Source organism: Pituophis catenifer, unplaced genomic scaffold, assembly GCF_029215685.1.
Source record: "Pituophis catenifer annectens isolate HBS135680 unplaced genomic scaffold, rPitCat1.0.hap2 SCAF_1, whole genome shotgun sequence".
NCBI lineage: Eukaryota > Metazoa > Chordata > Lepidosauria > Squamata > Colubridae > Pituophis > Pituophis catenifer.
In genome coordinates, this window is record NW_027256881.1 from 353,705,358 (window position 1) to 353,725,975 (window position 20,618).

Below are 20,618 nucleotides of genomic sequence, written 5' to 3' on the forward strand. Positions count from 1 at the left end.
GGGTATTTTAAATTTGTTTCAGCCAAATTATTTAATTCGTTTTTATTCTATTTTAAATTTTTGTATTTATGTGTTTTATTGTGGCTGTTCACCGCCCTGAGTCCTTCGGGAGAAGGGCGGTATAGAAATGCAATAAAATATAAATAAATAAATAAATAAATCGGCATATTGATGATGCTTCAGAACAAAAGAATAACAGAGTCGGAAAGGACCTCGGAGGTCTTCTAGTCCAACCCCCTGCTGAGGCAGGAAACCCTATACCATTTCAGACAAAGGGTTGTCCAGTCTCTTCTTAAAAAACCTCCAGTGTTGGAGCATTCCCAACTTCTGGTGGCAAGTCGTTCCACTGATTAATTGTCCTCACTGTTAGGGAGTTTCCCCTTAGTTCCAGGTTGCTTCTCTCCTTGATTTGGTTCCCATATGTTGCTTCTTCTCCTGCCTTCAGGGGCTTTGGAGAATAAGCTGACCGCCTCTTTTTGGGGGCAGCCCCTCAAATATTGGAAGATGCTATCATATCCCCTCTCTTTTCATCCCGTGGTGTTGGTTGGTCTCACCTGGTGGTTTCATGCAGATGTTAAAAAGGTGGGGGGAGAGTACTGAGAGTACTTGAAACACACCGCAAAGCAGTGGCCACGGGGGTTGACCCTCTCACTATCTATCAACACCAATCGGGACCAGCTTTGGAGAAAGGATTCAAACCCCAGATCCTGAAGCCGTCCCCAAAGGATACCACGGTTGATGGTATCAACTGCCACTGAGAGGCCAAGAAGGATAACAACAGAATAACAACAACAGGGGATTCAGCCGGTTCACCAGATGCTAATTTTACATCTGGTTCGCTGAACCGGTAGTTGCAAGGACTGGTGGCCCCCGCCCACCTCTCCCCTCCTCTCCCCTCCCCTCCCCGGAGTCTCCACGCGGCCCGTTTTGGATGCCAGGTAAGTGCAGGGCCCACGCGGAGGCTTTGGGAGGCGGAGCCCGGGGGAGGGTGTTTTTGCCTTCCCGGAGGCTCGAGGAAAGCTCCAGAGCTTGGGGAGGGTGAAAATGCCCCTCCCCGCCACTATGGTGCAGGAGGCCAAGTAGGCCACGCCTACCATGGCCACACCCAGCCAGCAACCGGGCAGAGAAAGGTTGCTAAAATTTTCGAATCCCACCCCTGAACAACAACATAACAGAATAAAACAGAGTAACAGAATAAAACAGAGTAACAGAGTTGTTGTGACCCCGATTCCCGAGCCTGTCCTAGCAGAGGAAGAGGACTCAGAAGGTGATGGGGAGGAATTGACAAGGCCTCCCTCTCCAGGACCCTCCTTTCTGGCAACGCCTCAGGTTCCCTTTGAAGGCCAGGAGGAACAGCCTGGGATGTGCCAGGAGGAAGGCATATCGGAGCACCAATTGATAGGGAGCGAGGATGATGAATCCTGGCTTGATCCCAGGCAGCGTCGGAGGGAGAAGCGTGCGCAGCAACGGAAGAGGCGTGGGAGGGCCAGAGATTGAGCTGAGTCACGGAGCCACGCCCCACCAGGAATAAAAGTGGGTGGGATTGCTCTTCAGGCTTTGTGACGGACAAAGTTAAACCCTGAAAGTCACATCGTGATCTCTGAAATTCGGCTTGGATATATTTTGGACTGAACATTGACTAAACTCTTGTCTCGTGGATAATTTATTGCTCCTGGAACGGACTGACGATAAGTCCTCTTCTGCTTTATGGGAATGAAAACGGTCTTGGCAGGCATTCGGCAGTTTGCTGCCAAAACCTTGGTCTGCCAGGAATTCTAATCTGTTTACCTAATAAAATATTGGCAGGCGTGCTTGGTATTACGTTTGCCTGTGTGAGGAAGGGGGACAGAACAAGAGTTGGAATCTCCTTCTTGGATGAGAAGTGAAACATTTTCAAGAAAAAACAAAGGTAAGTCCAGTTACCTCTTGAAAAAAGCACCTTTGGGTTAAGAAGAGATTGGACAGTCCTTTGTCTGGGATGAGACTGGCAGGGTCTCCTGCTTGAGCAGGGGGTGGGACTAGAAGACCTCTAAGGTCCCTTTCTCAATCCGCTCTTCTGTTATTCAAGGACACTGGGGCGTGATCTGACCAGGACAGAGGGGATACTGACAGATTCCTCCCAACCAGATCACCTTGCCACTACTCTGACAAGATTGTTGGCGGTTTTGTTTCGAAGTCTTCTTGTGTTGCTACTTTAGTGCCTGCAAACCTCCTGCAGGAAATCAACCGCACAAATCAATTGGTCCAGCGATTCAGCCTTGGCACGGCTGCCCTACTCACTGGTGTTGGCAGCCGGGCAGAGCTCGCAGGGATTCCCCCAGGCCCGGCCCAGGGAACAGCAGCAGGAAGCCCGTGTAACGCCCACACCGATTTCAGCACTGCACGAGATCCCGCCGTCGCCACGGTCTTGCGTGTCCAGGAAACAGTTCCCCACTCGGGTGTCTGGGCGGGAAGGAGAGAGGGAGGGAAACAGAAGGAGAGTGAAGGAAAACTGCAGGAGGCGGTGGAAGATGACTTTACTTAGAATAACTTCATTGTCACTTTGAATGTACACTAATTGGCCTACATTAAAATGAAATTTTGTTGCGTAGAGCTCTCCAAGGCTCCCCCTCCCCTCCAATAGACACTGCATAAACACGACAAAACAAATAAACAAATGCAAAAATTATGCATATATCCATGTATATTATATGACACAGGGAGACAACACAGTCTAGTTCGGATGTCTACATGTACATGGCGAGAAAAACGAATCTTGTGAGTTTACCAGACGGATGGCCAAGGGAAGAAAGCTGTTACAGAATCTGGTAGTCCTACTACAAATACTTTGAAACCTCCTCCCAGAGCGGAGCGACAGAAACAGACCCTGGACTGGGTGTGTGGAGTCTCTAACAACCCTTGGAGCTCTAAGCCCATAGCAGTATCCTGAATGGCTGGAAGCAAGCTTCCTATGATCTTCTCTGCTGTCCTCACCACTCTCTGTAAGGACTTTCTATCTGAGGCGCTGCTGCCACTGAACCAAACAGGGATGCGATTTGTTAAAGTGCTCTCGATCGTGGCTCTGTAAAAAGTGGCCAGGACAAGAAGGAGAAAGATGTGCTCTCCTCATCCGATGCAGGAAATGCAGGCACTGGTTTGCACGCTTCACTAAGGATGGCGTGTGGAGAGTTCAGTTCAGATTGTTAGTTAGATGGCGTTGGGGGGCTTTAGGTCCAAGGATGCATCCAAGAGGCAGTTGGTATTCTGGGTGGGAATTCTTCCTGGGTCAGATCAGCTGAGGGATATGTTTTTTCCCAATGCAACAGCCATCATGTCATCTGTTAGCTGAGTGTTTCTCAGCCATAACCATTTTAAGATGACGGACTTCAACTCCCAGAATTCCCCAGCCAGATGGAATTCTGGGAATTGAGGTCCATGCATCTTAAAGTTGCCCATCCTATGCAAGGATGACCGACCCACTGACTGACAGACTCTCTCTTCTCCTGGAATGGAAAGAATTATAAGGCAAATACAGGTAGTCCTTAACTTACGACCACAATTCAGCCCAAAATTTCTGTTCATTAAGTGAGTTTTGTCCCATTTTACAACTTTTCCTTGCCACAGTCGTTAAGTGAATCAGTAATTGAGTGAAGTGTAAATTAGTCACACGGTTGTTAAATGAAACTGGTTTCCCCACAGATTTTGCTTGTCAGGATGTCGCAAAAGGCGATTGCGTGACCCCGGGACATGGCGACAGTCATAAATACGAATCAGTTGCCAAGCATCTGAATTTTGAGCATGGAGAGGCTGCAACGGTTTGAAGTATGAAAAATGATCGTAAGTCACTTTTTTTCAGGGACGTCGTAACTTTGAGCTGCTGTAAGTCGAGGACTATCTGCAATTTAATTTAATAAGCAGAGAAAAAAAATATTAAATAAAAAGGGATCATATGCGCTGTCTCCGACGAATTCTTGGCATCACCTGGCAGGACAAAGTTCCAAATAGCGCAGTCCTGGAATGTGCTGGAATTTTTAGCATGTATACACTATTGAAAGAGCGACGTCTACGCTGGCTGGGGCATGTCGTGAGAATGGCCGATGGTCGGATTCTGAAAGATCTCCTGGATGGAGAATTAGTGCCGGGAAAGCGCCCCAGAGGGAGACCTCAGCTGCGATATAAGTGTTAGGATATGGTTTGAGCCTAATAGTTGTCCAGGCAATATATGTGTATTGTACCTTTAATCTGTAAATGTATTATGTGACTTTAAAGGTTTTCCTGCTGATTCATTGTAATGCTGAGTCACGCTGTAATTAGGTAATGACTGGTTGTGAAAGTATTTAAGCAAGGTATTGTAACGTATTCAGATTGATGATGAAGCTGATATGATATCAGGGCTGGATTTAGATGAAAAGAGGCCCTGGGCTATTCCACTTATGAGGCCCTTTCACTAAGGTGACCAGACGTCCCGCTTTTGGCGGGACAGTCCTGCTTTTTAGCAATTTGTCCCGCGTCCCGCGGCGTTTCAAAAAAGTCCCGATTTTTCATTCTGCCTCCTCAGTCCCGCTGCCTCTTGAGCCCCAGCTGATGGCTAGAAGAAAAAAAAACTGTTTAAACTCTTGCCTGGGGCTTCAAAGGGCAATCAGTGTAAAGAGTTCCTGAAGCAGTTTTTTTTCCCCCTAGCTAAACTGCAGAAACGAAACCGAAACCAGGATCTTTGGTGCAACGTGACAAAATGAGGCAGAGAGAGATTTATTTTTATTTTTATTTTTCCTCCCCAAAAAAGGTAGGTGAAAAACTGCAAACAATGGGAAATTTAGGAGGAGAGTTCAAGATTTTAAAACACAAAAGAAAAAAAAGCTGTATTTAACTAGGGAATTGTAATAATTGAATTGAGATACTATTAATTGTATATTGTGTTGAAAGCAGAAATGTTTAAGTTGTGGTTCAGAGGAATATATGGGGGAAATTATTTGGTTTATTATTATTGGTAAATATAATTAATTGATTTGTAAGAAATTGGATTGCATGGAAATAATTGGAATATTCATGTTCATATTGATTAATATACAAAAAAGATAGTTTTATAACTAATTGATTTATATTAAAATGTTGAATTTGTATTAAACAACTGTATTACATAATTACATAATTAAACAATGTGAGGATGGATATAAAAATAGATGACAATGGAAAGGGGTATAATATAGAATAGAAGGGAAAAATTGAATTTGATTAAGATTAGAGATGAGGATGAAGGGTAATATTGGTTTTTTAAAAAAAATAGATGAGGAATAAATATGGCAAAAAGGAAATATAGAAATTGTAAATTTAATTGAAGTGACTAAACACTGTTTAAATTTGTGAACCGGCCAAATACTCTGTTCAAAGAAAATAAATTGTATGTTTGTATGTGTGTTTCTAATTACTGCTATTTATTCATATTTGTTCTCTTTTATTCTTTAAAGTTTAACCATTCATTCTTTATCTTAATATCTTTATATTTGTTTGGGGTTGGCTTTCTTCCCTTTCATCTTTTTTATTGTACAGCAATCTTTCTCCTCAAACCTACCACCTCTCTCTTTTCTTTCCTTCTTACTTTCTCTTCCCCCCCTCTTCTTCTCCTCCCTACTTCCTCTTCCTTTCTCCTTCTCCTCTCTTCCTCCCCCTCTTACCCTCACTCCTACTCTAATTTCCCTTCCCTTCCTTCATCCCTCTCTATTGCTGTATCCTTTTATGCATATGGACTACTCAGAGGGCTGAAAAAGTTATTTTTGACTGGTCCTCGCACTTTTGACCAGTCATCGAACTTACGACTGTCTTCACATTTTATGTTTTTTGCCCTATCTTATCACCATGGTGAAGAGAAGCAGTTGTGAAATGAGTGACATGGTTGTTAAGGATGCTGCATGGGCATAAATGTGAGGATGGTCATAAGTGTGAGGACCAGTCAAAAGTGCGAGGACCTGTCAGAAATGACTTTTTTCAGCCCTCTGGTTAGTCCTTTTGTGCATATGGACTACTCAGAGGGCTGAAAAAGTTATTTTTGATTGATCCTCGCACTTTTGTCCAGTCCTCAAACTTACGACTGTCCTCACATTTTACATTTTTGCCCTATCTTGTCATCATGGTGAAGAGAAGCAGTTGTGAAATGAGTGACATGGTTGTTAAGAATGCTGCACGGGCATAAATGTGAGGATGGTCATAAGTGTGAGGACCAGTCAAAAGTGCGAGGACCTGTCAGAAATGATTTTTTCAGCCCTCTGGTTAGTCCTTTTGTGCATATGGACTACTCAGAGGGCTGAAAAAGTTATTTTTGACTGGTCCTCACACTTTTGACCAGTCCTCGAACTTACGACTGTCCTCAAATTTTACGTTTTTGCCCTATCTTGTCACCATGGTGAAGAGAAGCAGTTGTGAAATGAGTGACATGGTTGTTAAGAATACTGCACGGGCATAAATGTGAGGATGGTCATAAGTGTGAGGACCAGTCAAAAGTGTGAGGACCTGTCAGAAATGACTTTTCAGCCCTCTGAGTAGTCCCTATACACATAGCCACGGCCACCCGGTCACATGACCAGCTAGCCACGCCCACCCAGTCACATGGCCTCCAAGCCACGCCCACACAATAAGTCACGCCCACAATGGTGTCCTTCTTACCAATGTTAAAATCTGTTCACCTTACCCTATACACATAGCCATGGCCACCCGGTCACATGACCAGCTAGCCACGCCCACCCAGTCACATGAACAGCTAGCCACGCCCACAAAATAAGCCACGCCCACAATGTCCCTCTTTACCAATGTTAAAATCTGGTCACCTTACCTTTCACCTATAGTGAAAGTGTAATTTTAATTTTGCTAACAATTTGAATGTAGGCCCCTCTTGATCTTGAGGCCCTGGGCTGAAGCCTAGTTAGCCTATAGGAAAATCCGGCCCTGTATGATATGCTACCAGAGTATGCTTGCTACCATTGAGAGGAGTTGCTATCTGCTAATCATCGTTTGATGGATCTGCTACCATCGTGGTGTGTGAACCAGAGTGAGTTTGTTATTCTAACCAACTAATGTTTGTTTGATAAGACGATATCTGTAACTACTGGACTGATTTAACTGGCAAAGACTTGGCATTTGTTTAAAGACTATGAGACTGTTTTTCTACTATAAAGTAAGCTTTTGATAAACCAGTTTGCATATCTCTTATTCATTGCTCTCAGCAACGTTTCCTTGTGCATACACTCTGCTGGTTGGTAACACAACAACAATATCCTTAACAATAAGGATATCTGCAAGAGGGACCGAAAGGTCCTGGGAATGGACATTAACGACTGGGAAACCTTGGCCTCCGATCGTTCAGCTTGGAGGCAAAAGACGCAGCATGGCCTTCTCCAATCCGAAGAGACACTTGGCAAAGAGGGAGTCCCGTAACCAGCGAAATCTGGGGGTTGGGCAGGGGACGGAATGGATCTGCCCTCCGTGTGGAAGGGATGGCCACTCTCCAATTGGCCTTTTTAGTCACACTAAAAAAATGCTGTTTTAGGACCTCTTTACAGAGCACGATACCATCGTCTCTTGAGACGGAAGGATGCCAATGAAAAAGGGATTAATGAGGCTTGCAAACAGAAAAGGCGATTTAGCAGGTCAAAACGAAGACGTCTCCTTCACAGAAAATAAAAAGCAAAACAATAAAACTAACAAAGAAGATGAAACAAATAGCATTCATTCAACCCTAACAACAACAGAAAAGAGAAAAAATAGGGTAAATTAACACAAAAACTAAGCAAAACATTTAACATCTTGTTTTCCATGAAAAAACTATATATATATATATATATATATATATATATATATATATATATATGTATATATATATATGTCTTTGGTTATTCAGGTTTTCTCCCGCGTAAAATTGGAGGTTTCTTGGCGACGTTTCGACGAAGTCTCATTCGTCATCTTCAGGCTGGTGTTCTCGGCTTCGTGCTTCCAGGAGCAATGTGAGATCGCAGCTGTCTCTTCCTTTTAACTGCTAGTGGGGGTGTGAGCTGATTGGGTGGGAACTTGGCTGTGTTCTGATTGGGTGGAGGTGTGTTCTGATTGGTTAGGGGCTTGGCTGTGCTCTGATTGGATGGGGGGTTGGTTGTGCTCTGATTGGCTGGGGGTGTGTTCTGTTTGGGTGGGGGCTTGGTTGTGCTCAGCTTAGTCTGAGTTGCAGGGGGATTTGAGCTGGTGAGCTGCGTTGTTGTTGTTTGGCTTCGTGTTTGTGGCCGTGCGAGCTCTTCATGGTGGGTGTCAGTCTGCTTCATGTATGGATTGGAGGGGTTTAAAGTGGCTAATGATGCAGCTGCGGTCTGGCTTCTGGTCCTTGGTCGTGGCTCATTATCAGTGTGGGTTTGAGTCTGCTTTCTGCGTGGATGTGTGGTGGTGACATCCTGTGTGGCTCTCGTGAGTGTGGGTCTGGTGTCATTCGTCGTGTTAGGGACTTGTTTGTCAATAAGGGCGGGTTTCCAAATGGCTGGTAGGCGGGAGGTATCGTCTCGTTTGTATATATTTATATATACAATATATATATTTTAATTTAATTCATTTTAAATATATATATATTTAAAATGAAGACCTCTCTTTGAGAAGGCTCCTACTTGGAACTTTGCTTTCACATGTGGGCTGGGGAATATGGGATTTGTAGTTCAAGGCCCTGGGGGTAGGCCAAGTGGGGCCAGGTTGGTCTACATCTAACTAGGCCCTTTTGGGATGCATCTGAGGTATTCCTCGTGCAGATGTTCTGATCAACAGCTGGATTTGTTGTTATATTTTGGTTTTTTTTTTTAAAACAAATCTGTATTTAATGTTTTTAATATTTATGCTTTTAATTGGAAGCCGCTCCAAGTTGCTTTGCAGAGGGAGATGGGTGCAGAGGTGGGTTTCAGTAGTTTCTGACCAGGTCTGAAGAACTGGTAGCGGAAATTTTGAGTAGTTTCAAGAACCGGTAAATACAACCTCTGACTGGCCCCGCCCCCAACTATTCTCTGCCTCCCGAGTCCCAGCTGATCGGGAGGAAATGGGGACTTTGCAGTAACCTTCCCCTGGATTGAGGACGGAATGGAGATTTTACAGCATCCTTCCCCTGCCACGCCCACCAAGCCACGCCCACAGAACCAGTAGTAAAAAATTTTGAATCCCACCACTGGATGGGTGGCATATAAGTTTATGGAATAAAATAATGATATGGACAGCACTGCGTGATGGACCTGCCTGAGCACACCGCCCGGAGACCCTGTGGGGATCCTCCTTACCCACACACCCCACTCCGGTGGGGTTCAGCTCGAAGTCCTGAGGACAGTTGCAGAGGTAGCTGCCTGGCGTGTTGACGCAAAGGCCGTTGATGCAGTTCACGGGATCGGCACACTCGTTGATGTCTGTCGGAGAGAAAGGAGTTCAGCCCTCTCTAGGAACAGCTGATTGGGTTACGATTTTGGCGGAAGGAGCTGCCCAACCGTGGACACTGGCGACACTGTGGCGGCAATCTGCCTGATTTGTGTTTGCAAGAGAGGAAGATCCTGAACAAAGGCAAGGACATCCAGGGTGTGGGTGGGAGGAGGAATTTACAGAATGGAATGGAATAGAGGATTAGAATAGAATATTAGAAAAGAACAGAATAGAATATTAGAATTAAGAATAGAGTAGAGTAGAGTAGAGTAGAGTAGAGTAGAGTAGAGTAGAATAGAATAGAATTGAATTGAATAAGGAATAGAATAGAATAGAATAGAATAGAATAGAATAGAACAGAGTACAAGAGAATAGAATAAGAATAGAATAGAATAGAATAGAATAGAATAGAATAGAGTACAAGAGAATAGAATAAGAATAGAATAGAATAGAACAGAGTACAATAGAATAGAATAGAATAGAATTGAATTGAATAAGGAATAGAATAGAATAGAATAGAATAGAATAGAATAGAATAGAATAGAATAGAATAGAATAGAGGAGTGGAGTGGAGTGGAGAGGGGAGGAGAGGAATGGAGTGGAATGGAATGGAATGGAATAGAATAGAGTAAATAGAATAGAATAGAATAGTTCTTAATTGATTGGACACACAAAGAATTCGTCTAAGGTGCATAAGCTCAAAGCGTACATATAAGCAAGTAACAGGTCATAGTCATCAATCATAGCTACAATCATTAATCATAAGTTAGAAACAACCACTGATAAACCACAAGAAACGAACAGGGGGGAAAAAGCAGGAAAGAGGCAAAAAGTTGAGAAATGAGACAGTGTTGTGGGAATGAAGTGCTCATAGGCACCAGGGTTTGTGTGTGTAAAAACTATCTTTGTGTCTAGTTGTTCTGGCATGCAATGCCCTATAGATAGTGTCAACTTGAGGGTAGGAGTTGAAACAATCTATGTCCAGGATGCGGGGGGCTCTGTAGATATTTTCCCAGCCCTCTTTTTGACTCGTGCAGGATACAGATCCTCAATGGAAGGCAGGTTGGTAGCCATTGTTTTTTCTGTAGTCCCAACTATCCGTTGAAGTGTCTGTGTCTGTCCTTTTTGTTCGCTGCGCCAAACCAGACAGTTACGGAGGTGCAAATCAGAGGTGGGTTTCAGCAGGTTCTGAACAATTCTGGAGAACCGGTAGCAGAAATTTTGAGTAGTTCAGAGAACCGGTAGTAAAAATTCTGACTGGCCTCGCCCCCATCTATTCTCTGCCTCCTGAGTCCCAGCTGATCAGGAGGAAATGGGGATTTTGCAGTAACCTTCCCCTGCCACGCCCACCATGCCACGCCCACCAAGCCATGCCACGCCCACCAAGCCACACCCACAGAACCGGTAGTAAACATTTTTGAAACCCACCACTGGTGCAAACGACAGACTCAATGGTTCCTTTGCCGAACTGGATCAGCAGTTTAGAGAAGGAGATAAAGCAAGAAAGAGATGGATGGAGAGGACAGAAAAATCAGATCCAAGATAGGAAAGCAAGCTTGCAAAGGAAAGTGTGAAGCTAGGATGCACAGAGGAAAATGACCGGGATGAAAATAAATTCCAGAAGGAAGGAAAGATGCTTTTTCAATGAGGGTGTTGTGGCTCCGTCCTCCGAGCCTATCTTATCGGAGGAAGAAGGCTCCGAACATGAAGGAGAGGAGACGGCCAGGCCTCCCTCTCCAGGACCCTCCTCTCTGGCAATGCCTCAGGTGTCTCCCGAAGGAGAAGAGATTGGCCAGGAGCCAGGTGTTTCTGAGCCGTCGGATAGTGATGAAGAAACATTGTGGTTGGACCCACGCCACTGTCGGAGAGACAAGCGTGCGCAGCAGAAAAGGAGGCGTGCCAGAGATTAAGCTGAGTCACTGGACCACACCCCACAGGCTATAAAAGGGAGTGTGGTGGCCATTCAGACTCTGTGACGGACAAAGCTAATCTCTGGCGAGTCACTTTGCACCTTTGGGCACAACGCCTATTTGCTGTGGTTTTAATTACAAACTTGGACTATTCAAACTGTGTGTATTTTTGTCTGTGTTATCGGAGTAAAAAGTTCTTGGCAGGCAGCCACAGAGTTGCTGCCAAGTTCCTTATCACTGATGATTGAGTGTTTGAAGAGTTTATTTAACCCTTGGCTGGCTGGGTGGGTGCGGGGACAGAACAGAGGGGTGATAAAATGAAAACTTAAGTTGGATAACTGGAGACCCACAAAATGCAACTCTCACAGCAACCGTGTGCCTATTTTTCATTCTGAACCTGCTCACTCCTGGACCTGGAACTCCGATAGGCTACAGGCAGGGGTGGGATTCAACCAGTTCGGACGGGTTCGGGCGAATTGGATGCTAATTTTATATTTGGTTCGCTGAACCGGTAGTTGCAAGGACTGGCTGGCCCCGACCACCCCTCCCCTCCCCTCCCAGGAGTCTCCACGTGGCCCGTTTTGGATGCCAGGTAAGCGTAGTGGAGGCTCTGGGAGGGCGAAAAACAGACCTCTCAGAAGTTCAGGAAGTCCAGGAACAGGCCTGTTTCTGGCCTCCGGAGGGCCTCCAGAGCCCAGGAAAGCCATTTTTACCCTCCTGGAGGCTCGAAAAAAGGCAGAGAACTGATTACTAAAATTTTTGAATCCCATCCCTGGCTACAGGCAGTCCTCGACTTATGACCACAATTTCTGACGCTAACTAAGAGGTTGTTAAGTGACTCCCCCCTCCCGATGGCTTTTAAGCAAACCAGTGCAGTCATTAAGCAAATCCGGCTTCTCCCATCGACTTCGCTTGCCGGAAGCCAGCTGGGACGGTCACACGTGGCGACCACGTGACCCCAGGACGCCGCAACCGTCATGAATACATGTCAGGTGATCATGTGACCACGAGGATGCCGTGATGTTCGTGAAATGCAAAAACCGGTCGCCATGTCACATTTTTCAGTGGCGTTCCAACTTTGGAAAGTGGCCCCAAAGAAACGGCGGTAGGTCGAAGACCGACTGTAGCAATGGTGAATCCTTTCCACTCACCTGTGCAGTTCCCGCCACTCCTGTCCAGCTCGTATCCATCGTCACAGGCGCAGCGGAACATCCCAGGCAGATTCTGGCAGGTGCCGAAGACGCAGATATTTTGGAAGGTGCATTCATCAATGTCTGAAAGGAAAGAGGGCGCATTTTGGCAGCTTTAACGTCAACCTTCTTGCTTCAAAGAGCTGGCAAAGGATCCCCAGAACAACATGAGCGTTTGTTGCATTCAAACTTCTTGTCCATTCCTGATTCGTTGCGGGTTCAGATGTTGTTTTATTGGACCAGGGTCTGATTCCCAGGCCCATCAACGCTCTGGCTCAACTTTTGAGAAGTTTAACAGAATAGCAATAGCACTTAGACTAATATACCGCTTCACTGTCCTTTAGAGCCCTCTCTTTTTTTTTTCCAAAAAAGTTTTTATTTTTGTTTCTCATAAACACATTTATATATACAGTCATTTATCCATCGTTTTTCATTCTTCTTATCTTTTAACTTTCATTTTTCATTTTTACTTTTTGGGGGCTGCTCTTTTACCGTTTACCTTTATCATAACCTTCTCCCCTTCCTTCCTCTTTCTCCTCCTACTTTCTTAGTTCTTTCTTTCTTTCTTTCTTTCTTTCTTTCTTTCTTTCTTTCTTTCTTTCTTTCTTTCTTTCTTATTTATTTATTTATTTATTTATTTATTTATTTATTTATTTATTTATTTATTTATTAATTAAATTTTTATACCGCCCTTCTCCCGAAGGACTCAGGGTGGTGTACAGCCATATTAAAACAACATATACCCACAAAATTTAAAAAACAGTTTAAAATATATTAAAAATTTGGCTCTTATATTAAAAACTACAAACACCCAATTAAAAATCATTTTCTAGGCCAGTCCGGCCTGTTGGAACAAAAGAGTCTTAAGGGCATGGCGAAAGGTACGTAGGTCGGGGATCATGCGAATCTCCGGGGGCAGTTCTTTCCAGAGGGCTGATGCCCCCACAGAGAAAGCTCTCCCCCTGGGTGTTGCCAGTCGACATTGTTTGGCCGGCGGCACCCTGAGGAGTTGGGTGTCGAGAATCTCCATAGACATTTCAGTAGAGAATCTTTGCGCGCGTGTTCTTAGTTCTGGCTTTGCTTTACTGTAACCACGTGGCTTTTAGTAAAAATTATAGTTTTGCTACAAAACGGAGTGGAGAGGGTTTCTCTCCGAAAGGACCAAGTTGGGCCAGATTTGACATCGTTTTCTTTTCATGAATACCCAATTCCTAAAAACCTTCCTTCTTATCCAGTTCCCAAATCAGCTCACCTTGGCAAGCCTTGCTGTCTTCAGTGGGGTTGAATCCCATTTCGCACTCACAGCGGTAGCCCCCGGGGGCGTTGAGGCACTGCCCGTTCTCACAGAGGTTGACGTTGTCGGCACATTCGTCCACATCTGGAGGCGAAAATGGCGCATGGTCAGGCTTTCCTCCGGCCGACCACACATTCAAGGAGCAGGTTGTAAAACCTTCCTAGTCAGGCAGATTCCTTTGGGACTCTGAGGGCACGTCGTGGGCACCCTCACAAAATGGCTGCCGCGGAGAGACACGGCTATTTCCAAGCTCACAAGGCTTCTGGATGGATCAAAAATGCACCCTGCTTCCCCCTTCAGTACTCCAAGACCCTAGTGGCTCAACACCCCCCCCCCAAATTTGTTTAATGTAGTTCAGTGATGGCTAACCGTGCAGCCGCAAAATGCAATGCGCGCGGACCCCCTGTTCATGCTCCCAGCCCACCCCCGGGAATGTGCACCCCCCGCGTGCACCCTGCACACCCTCCCACATGCGCTCCCCACATGTGCCCCAACCCCACGAATGCGTTGCAGACACATGAAGAACAGTTGGCTGGCGGGAGGTGTACCCACATGCATGGCGGGGCTGAGCTGGGGCAACGGCCCGCGTGCCCACAGAGAGGGCGCTGCGTGCCACCTCTGGCACTCGTGCCATAGGTTTACCATCACTGTCGAATAACTGAATTGTATTTTGTAACATTTTTAATGCTTAGGAGGATTTAGGGAGTGGGGGAAGAAATAAGCCTTCTGGGGACGAAACGGTGGATGCAGCAGGCTGGCTCAGAGCCAGGAAAGACTCACAGGATCTTTCAGAAGTAAACGTTTCTCACTCACCAGAACAGGAGTAGCCATCACCGCTGAAGCCTTCCTGGCACGCGCAGCGGAACGATCCCGGCGTGTTCAGGCAGTTGGCGTTCAGGTTGCAGCTGTGCGCCTCGGTGGCACACTCGTCCAGATCTGGAAAGGAGGAAAATGGAAAAAAGGAGCTGAAGGAGAAAGTCTCACCTCCACAGCCCCACTGCCTGCGGAACGCCAGCCAAAGCTTCCGGCCCCAGACCCTCCCGCTGGATACAGGAAGTCCTCAAGTTATGACTACCGTAAGGATGAACAAATTCCTCTTAAGTGGTCTCTTCTTTAGGTGAGGCACCACATGACTTCACACATGATTTTAGAACCCTTTTTTTCCCATGGTCATTAAGTGAGTCACTGTGGTTGTTAAATGAGACATTATGTGACAATTTGTGACCTTCCCTGCTGGCTTCCTCATAGACTTGTCTTTAAAATAGAGTAGAGTAGAGTAGAGTAGAGTAGAGTAGAGTAGAGTAGAGTAGAGTAGAGTAGAGTAGAGTGAATAGAATAGAATAGAATAGAATAGAATAGAATAGAATAGAATAGAATAGAATAGAATAGAATAGAATAACAGAGTTGCAAGGGACCTTGGAGGTCTTCTAGTCCAACCCCCTGCCCAGACAGGAAACCCTACATCACTTCAGACAAATGGTTATCCAACATCGTAAAAATTTCCAGTGTTGGAGCATTCACAACTTCTGCAGGCAGGTTGTTCTACTTATTAATTGTTCTAATTGACAGGAAATTCCTCCTTAGTTCTAAGTTGCTTCTCTCCTTGATTGGTTTCCTTCCATTGCTTCTTGTCCTGCCCTCAGGTGCTTTGGAGAATAGCTTGACTCCCTCTTCTTTGGGGCAACCCCTGAGATATTGGAAGACTGCTATCCTGTCTCCCCTGGTCCTTCTCTTCACTAGACTAGACATACCCAATTCCAGCAACTGTTCTTTATATGTTTTAGCCTCCAGTTCCCTAATCCTCTTTATTGCTCTTCTCTGCACTCTTTCCAGGGTCTCAACCTCTTTTTTATGTAAGTGAAGGACCACCTCCAGGTGCTCAGAGAATCTTCTACTCTGCACTTGGAAACCTACCCGGGGCTTCCAAAATTCTTCCCCTCAAATGTGGCCACAAGACTGGTTGCAAATCCTCGCCCTTCGAGCCAGGCCAGACGGCCGTTTGCCTTTCCCCGGCCCTGGTCACTCACCGTTGCATTTCAGCCCATCGCCGAGCCAGCCCAGCTGGCACTTACACCGGAAACTCCCCGGGATGTTGATGCACGAAGCGTGCATGTCACAGTTGTGAGCCCCAATTTCACACTCGTCGATGTCTGCGGGACAGAAGGAGAAAAAGTGAGCTCGTGGTCTTTATGGGCAGGAAAGCTTTGCGTTTCGTTTTTAAACATTGCAACGTTGGGCTTCTGGCTGGGAGCCTGCTGGTGAATTGAGAGCCAGCTCTGTTTCACAGTTCCCGTCTTTTAATTTCTCACCAGCAAATTCCTTCATTTTTTCCTTAATTTCTGTTGTGGTCTGCCAGCAGCCTGCAGAGTTGGCAGCGGAGTCAGACAGTGAGGAGGCTGGGGAGGAACATGGGCCAGTCCTGGAGTCTGGGGAAGGCCCGGACGAGGGCTCTGCGTCGGAGGCAGAGATGGGGCCAGGGCCATCTGGGAGTGATGCCCGGACTCTGGACCCCCCAGAGTCGGAGAGGGACAGGAGGAGCCTGTTCCTAGTGCATGCATGCGCAGAACTGCCAGAAGGCAAGAGCAGCTAAAGCAAAAGGGACGACTCTGGAGTAAGGCCAGGAGATGATTGGGCTCCCCATAAGGCTTAAAAGAGAAACAAAGGCACTTGGGCTTCTTGCAGGAAAGCAATGTTGCTAACTCTGTTTCCAGTCGGCATCTCTTGTTTCTTTCTGAACTCCGTGGGGCTTTGCCAAGTAAGGCCTTTGGCAGGGAGTCAAAGAAGATAAAGGTTGGTGATTATTCCGAAGGACTTCTTCCAAAGGATTTGTTTTGCAACTAATTGGGACTCAGCTGGGAATGAACGTAATTCTCAGCTGTTACAATAAAATAGGTTTGTTTGGGACTAATTGTGTATTGTAATGACTCAGTAAGCCTAGGTCACAACAATTTCGCTGACTTTTCTACCTCTCACTATAGCGGATCACAGATAAAGAGCTGGCACAATTAACGCCAGGAGCAAAGAATCAGGACCATACATTAAGTGGCAGCTCATAAAGGATTTAATTGCTTTATAAGAATCTAGTCCAGGGAGTTCTCCAAATTTGGCAACTTTAAGACTTCAATTCCCAGAATTCTTTGGCTAGGTCTGCTGGGAGTTGAAGTCTACAAATCTTAAATGTCTATGGAGATTCTCCATCATGCAGGTCCTGGTTGTCCCAAAGGTGCTTTTTCAAGAGGCAACTGAACTTTCTTGTTTTTTCTTTGAAGACATTTCGCTTCTCATCCAAGAAGCTTCTTCAGCTCTGACTGGATGATAAGAGCCACAGTGGCGCAGTGGTTAGGATGCCGTACTGCAGGCTACTTCTGCTGACTGCCGGCTACCTGCAATTTGGCAGTTTGAATTTCACCAGGCTCAAGGTTGACTCAGCTTTCCAGCCTTCTGAGATGGGTAAAATGAGGACCCAGATTGTTGGGGGCAACAAGCTGACTCTGTAAACTGCTTAGAGAGGACTGTAAAGCACTGTGAAGCGGCATATAAGTCTAAGTGGTATTGCTATGATGGGGAATGATAGGATTTATATTCCTTACAGACAGCTGGTCATTTGCATCCTTTTAGGGAGTCATTGAGGCCACTTGGAGGTTTGTCTGTGTCCTCAGGGTCACCTGAGTGGTGCAAATGGGGGTGAAGTCTTCTTCTTGCACCACTCAGGTGACCCTGAGGACACAGACAAATCTCCAGGTGGCCTTAACGACTCCCTAAAAGGATGCAAATGACCAGCTGCCTGCAAGGAATATAAATTCTTCCATTCCCCACCATCCAGTCAGAACTGAAGAAGCTTCTTGGATGAGAAGCGAAACGTCTTCAAAGAAAAAACCAAAAAGTCCAGTTGACTCTTGAACAAGCACCTATGGGACACAAATCTTAAAGTTGGGAGTCTGGAAGTCCACAAATCTCAAAGTCGACAAGTTTGGAGACACCTGATCTAGTCAATGAATCTGTTGTGGCTCCGACCCCCGAGGCCGACTTATCGGAGGGAGAAGGCTCCGAACATGAAGGAGAGGAGTTGGCCAGGTCTCCCTCTCCAGGACCCTCCTCTCTGGCAATGCCTCAGGTGTCTCCCGTAGGAGAAGAGATTGGCCAGGAGCCAGATATCTCCTCACAGTTGGACAGTGAAGGAGATAAATCTTGGCTGGATCCACGCCAGCGTCGGAGAGACAAGCGCACACAACAGAAAAGGAGGCATGCCAGAGATTAAGCTGAGTCACTGGACCACACCCCACAGGGGATATAAGGGGGTGAGGTGGCCATTCAGACTCTGTGATGGACAAAACTAACTACTATCGAGTCACATTGCATCTTTGGAAACAACATTATCTGCCTTGGATTTAATTACGGACTGGACTTGACAATTCTTGAACTGTGTGTATCTTGTTTATGAGTAAAGTTCTTGGCAAGCAGCTACTGGGTTGCTGCCAATCCTCTTATCGAAAGAATTTGGTTGTCTGCCAGTTTATTTAACCCCCGGCTGTCTGTTTGTGTGCGTGTGAGACAGGGACAGAACAGAATCTTCAACACTAAATTGATGCCAATTCAAGAGGCTTTGGGCCTGGACCATTTATGGCAACGTAATGATTCTAGGCTGATGACTTACTTGACGCCGCCATCCCGCTGGCTTTGCCTGCTCTTCTCCTACAGCGAGTGGTCTACCTACCTGTGCACCCCGTCGTCCCCTTCTTGACAAAGTAGCCCAGCTGGCAATGGCAGATGAAGGATCCCTTGGTGTTCTCACATTCCCCGTGCAGGCAGATGTTGGGGTTCAGGTCACACTCGTTCACATCTGGGGGAAGAGAAGGGAGCTGGTTGCAGGCGTCCCCTTCCCACCCCGAGAAGTGCAGGTAACATTGTGGGAGGCATCCAAAATGATCTTACCAATGCAAGTTTTCATGTCCAGGGATGCCATGAAGCCATCGAAGCAGAGACAGCGGTATTCCCCGGGGATGTTGGTGCACTGGCCACCATCGCAAATATCTGGGGTGTCCTCACATTCATCGATATCTGGGAGGGAAGGGGGGAAGGGGACGAAATGCAAGTCCCCAGGCATTGGCTTGGTGTCATCGTGTCTTCCTAAATCACCCCCGTAACTTTATTTCATTTGGACCCCGCCCTTTCCCTAATGGGGGTCAAGTCCCCAGGCTCCCTTGAGGTTCGGTCCCCACAACAGCCCCTGCAAGAAGGAAGGAGAGATGGGCCTGGCTCAAGATTAATCAGAGGGGGGGGGTTAGCTCTTGCTGGATGAATTGCAATGGATTGGGTCACTGGATGAACCAGTCTTCCCCTCCTTCTTCCCCTTCTCTTCCTCATTTTCCTTCCATCTCCTTCTCTGCTTCCGCTCTCCATGATTCTCTCCTTCTTTCTTTCCTTCCTTCTTTCCTTCCTTCCTTCCTTCCTGTTTCTCCATTCCCTCCCTCCCTTTCCATTTCCTTCCTTCCTTCCTCTTCCTTCCTTCTTTCCTTCCTTCCTTCCTGTTTCTCCATTCCCTCCCTCCCTTTCTATTTCCTTCCTATCTTCCCCTTCCTTTCTTTCTTCCTTGCTTGCTTCCTGTTTCTCCATTCCCTCCCTCTCTCCCTCCCTCCTTCCTTCCTGTTTCACCATTCTCTCCCTCCTCATTTCCTTCCTTTCTTCTCCTTCCTTCCTTCCTTTCTTCTCCTCCCTCCCTCCCTCCCTCCCCTATTGCTTCTTTATTTCCTTCCTCCTCCTCCTCCTCCTCCTCCCTCTCTCCCTTTACATTAAGTACAATAAGTGCAAGCAGGTACCCAAATGGGGTCAGCCAGCCAGTCAGCCAGCCAGCCCCTCTCTACCTCATACTCCATTCCAGCTAGATGCTCTGCTTATCATCCCTAGGCTTCCTCTGGGCTAGTTAGATTATTGAATGTACAAATCCCTCAGGGAGCTTCTATGGTTGAGGGAGGATTAGAATCTGGGTCTCTCCCCTGCTACTCCAGGCTCTTCCCCAGAGCCCCCCCCCCCGGCTGTCGGGCTGAGAAACCCAGTGGTGGGTTTCTACCGGTTCGCCCCGGTTTGGGTGGCGTGGTGGTGGCGGGAGGCTCCGTCCACCCGCCCGGACATTATCACGGATGCTCGCACATGCGCAGAAGTGCCGCGCGCGCTCACAGTTCTAAACCGGTAACGTAGGTAAGTGGAAGCCACTACTGGAGAGACCACCCCTAAGGCCCCATGGGGAACTTCCACAACTGAGAACGGGCCAGAATCTGGCCTCTTAAGGCAACTCTGAAAGGAAAGTCAGGGGATCCGTCCCGGGACAATCGCCCAGCCGCTCACCCACGCACGACCGCTTATCCGGCATCAGCGCATAGCCTTCCCCGCAGCTGCACTCGTAGCTGCCCTCGGCGTTGGCACAGTGGGTGTCGCAGCCGCCATTCAAGATGGTGCACTCGTCTATATCTGTGGGGTGGAAGCAATCGGTTGCCATAATCATTCAAGTTATTTATGGAAACGACAAAGGAGGGATTTAAATAAAATAAAATAAAACAATATGATATAATAATAAATAATAAAATAAAATACTAAGATGATAGTATGATAGGATAGGGTAATAAAAAATAATAAAATAAAATAAAAATATGATATCATGACATTTATTTGTTTATTTATTTATTTATTTATTTATTTATTTATTTATTTATTATTATTTATTTATTATTTATTTATTTATTAATCAAATTTCTATACCGCCCTACTCCCGAAGGACTCAGGGCGCTGAACAGCCAAGATAAAATACAGATAATACAAATATTAAAAATC

At 46.2% G+C, this 20,618-nt stretch overlaps 1 protein-coding gene across 1 annotated transcript in view; it reads right to left on the reverse strand.

The window, feature by feature from the left end:
* FBN3 (fibrillin 3) overlaps nt 1-20,618 on the reverse strand; it is a 192,867-nt gene that overhangs the window by 62,280 nt on the left and 109,969 nt on the right. The window contains 9 exon segments of the mRNA XM_070939090.1: nt 2,281-2,442; nt 9,267-9,389; nt 12,461-12,583; nt 13,752-13,877; nt 14,607-14,729; nt 15,821-15,943; nt 18,508-18,633; nt 18,726-18,851; nt 20,136-20,258. Of these exon segments, the coding sequence (XP_070795191.1) occupies nt 2,281-2,442; nt 9,267-9,389; nt 12,461-12,583; nt 13,752-13,877; nt 14,607-14,729; nt 15,821-15,943; nt 18,508-18,633; nt 18,726-18,851; nt 20,136-20,258 (1,155 nt within the window).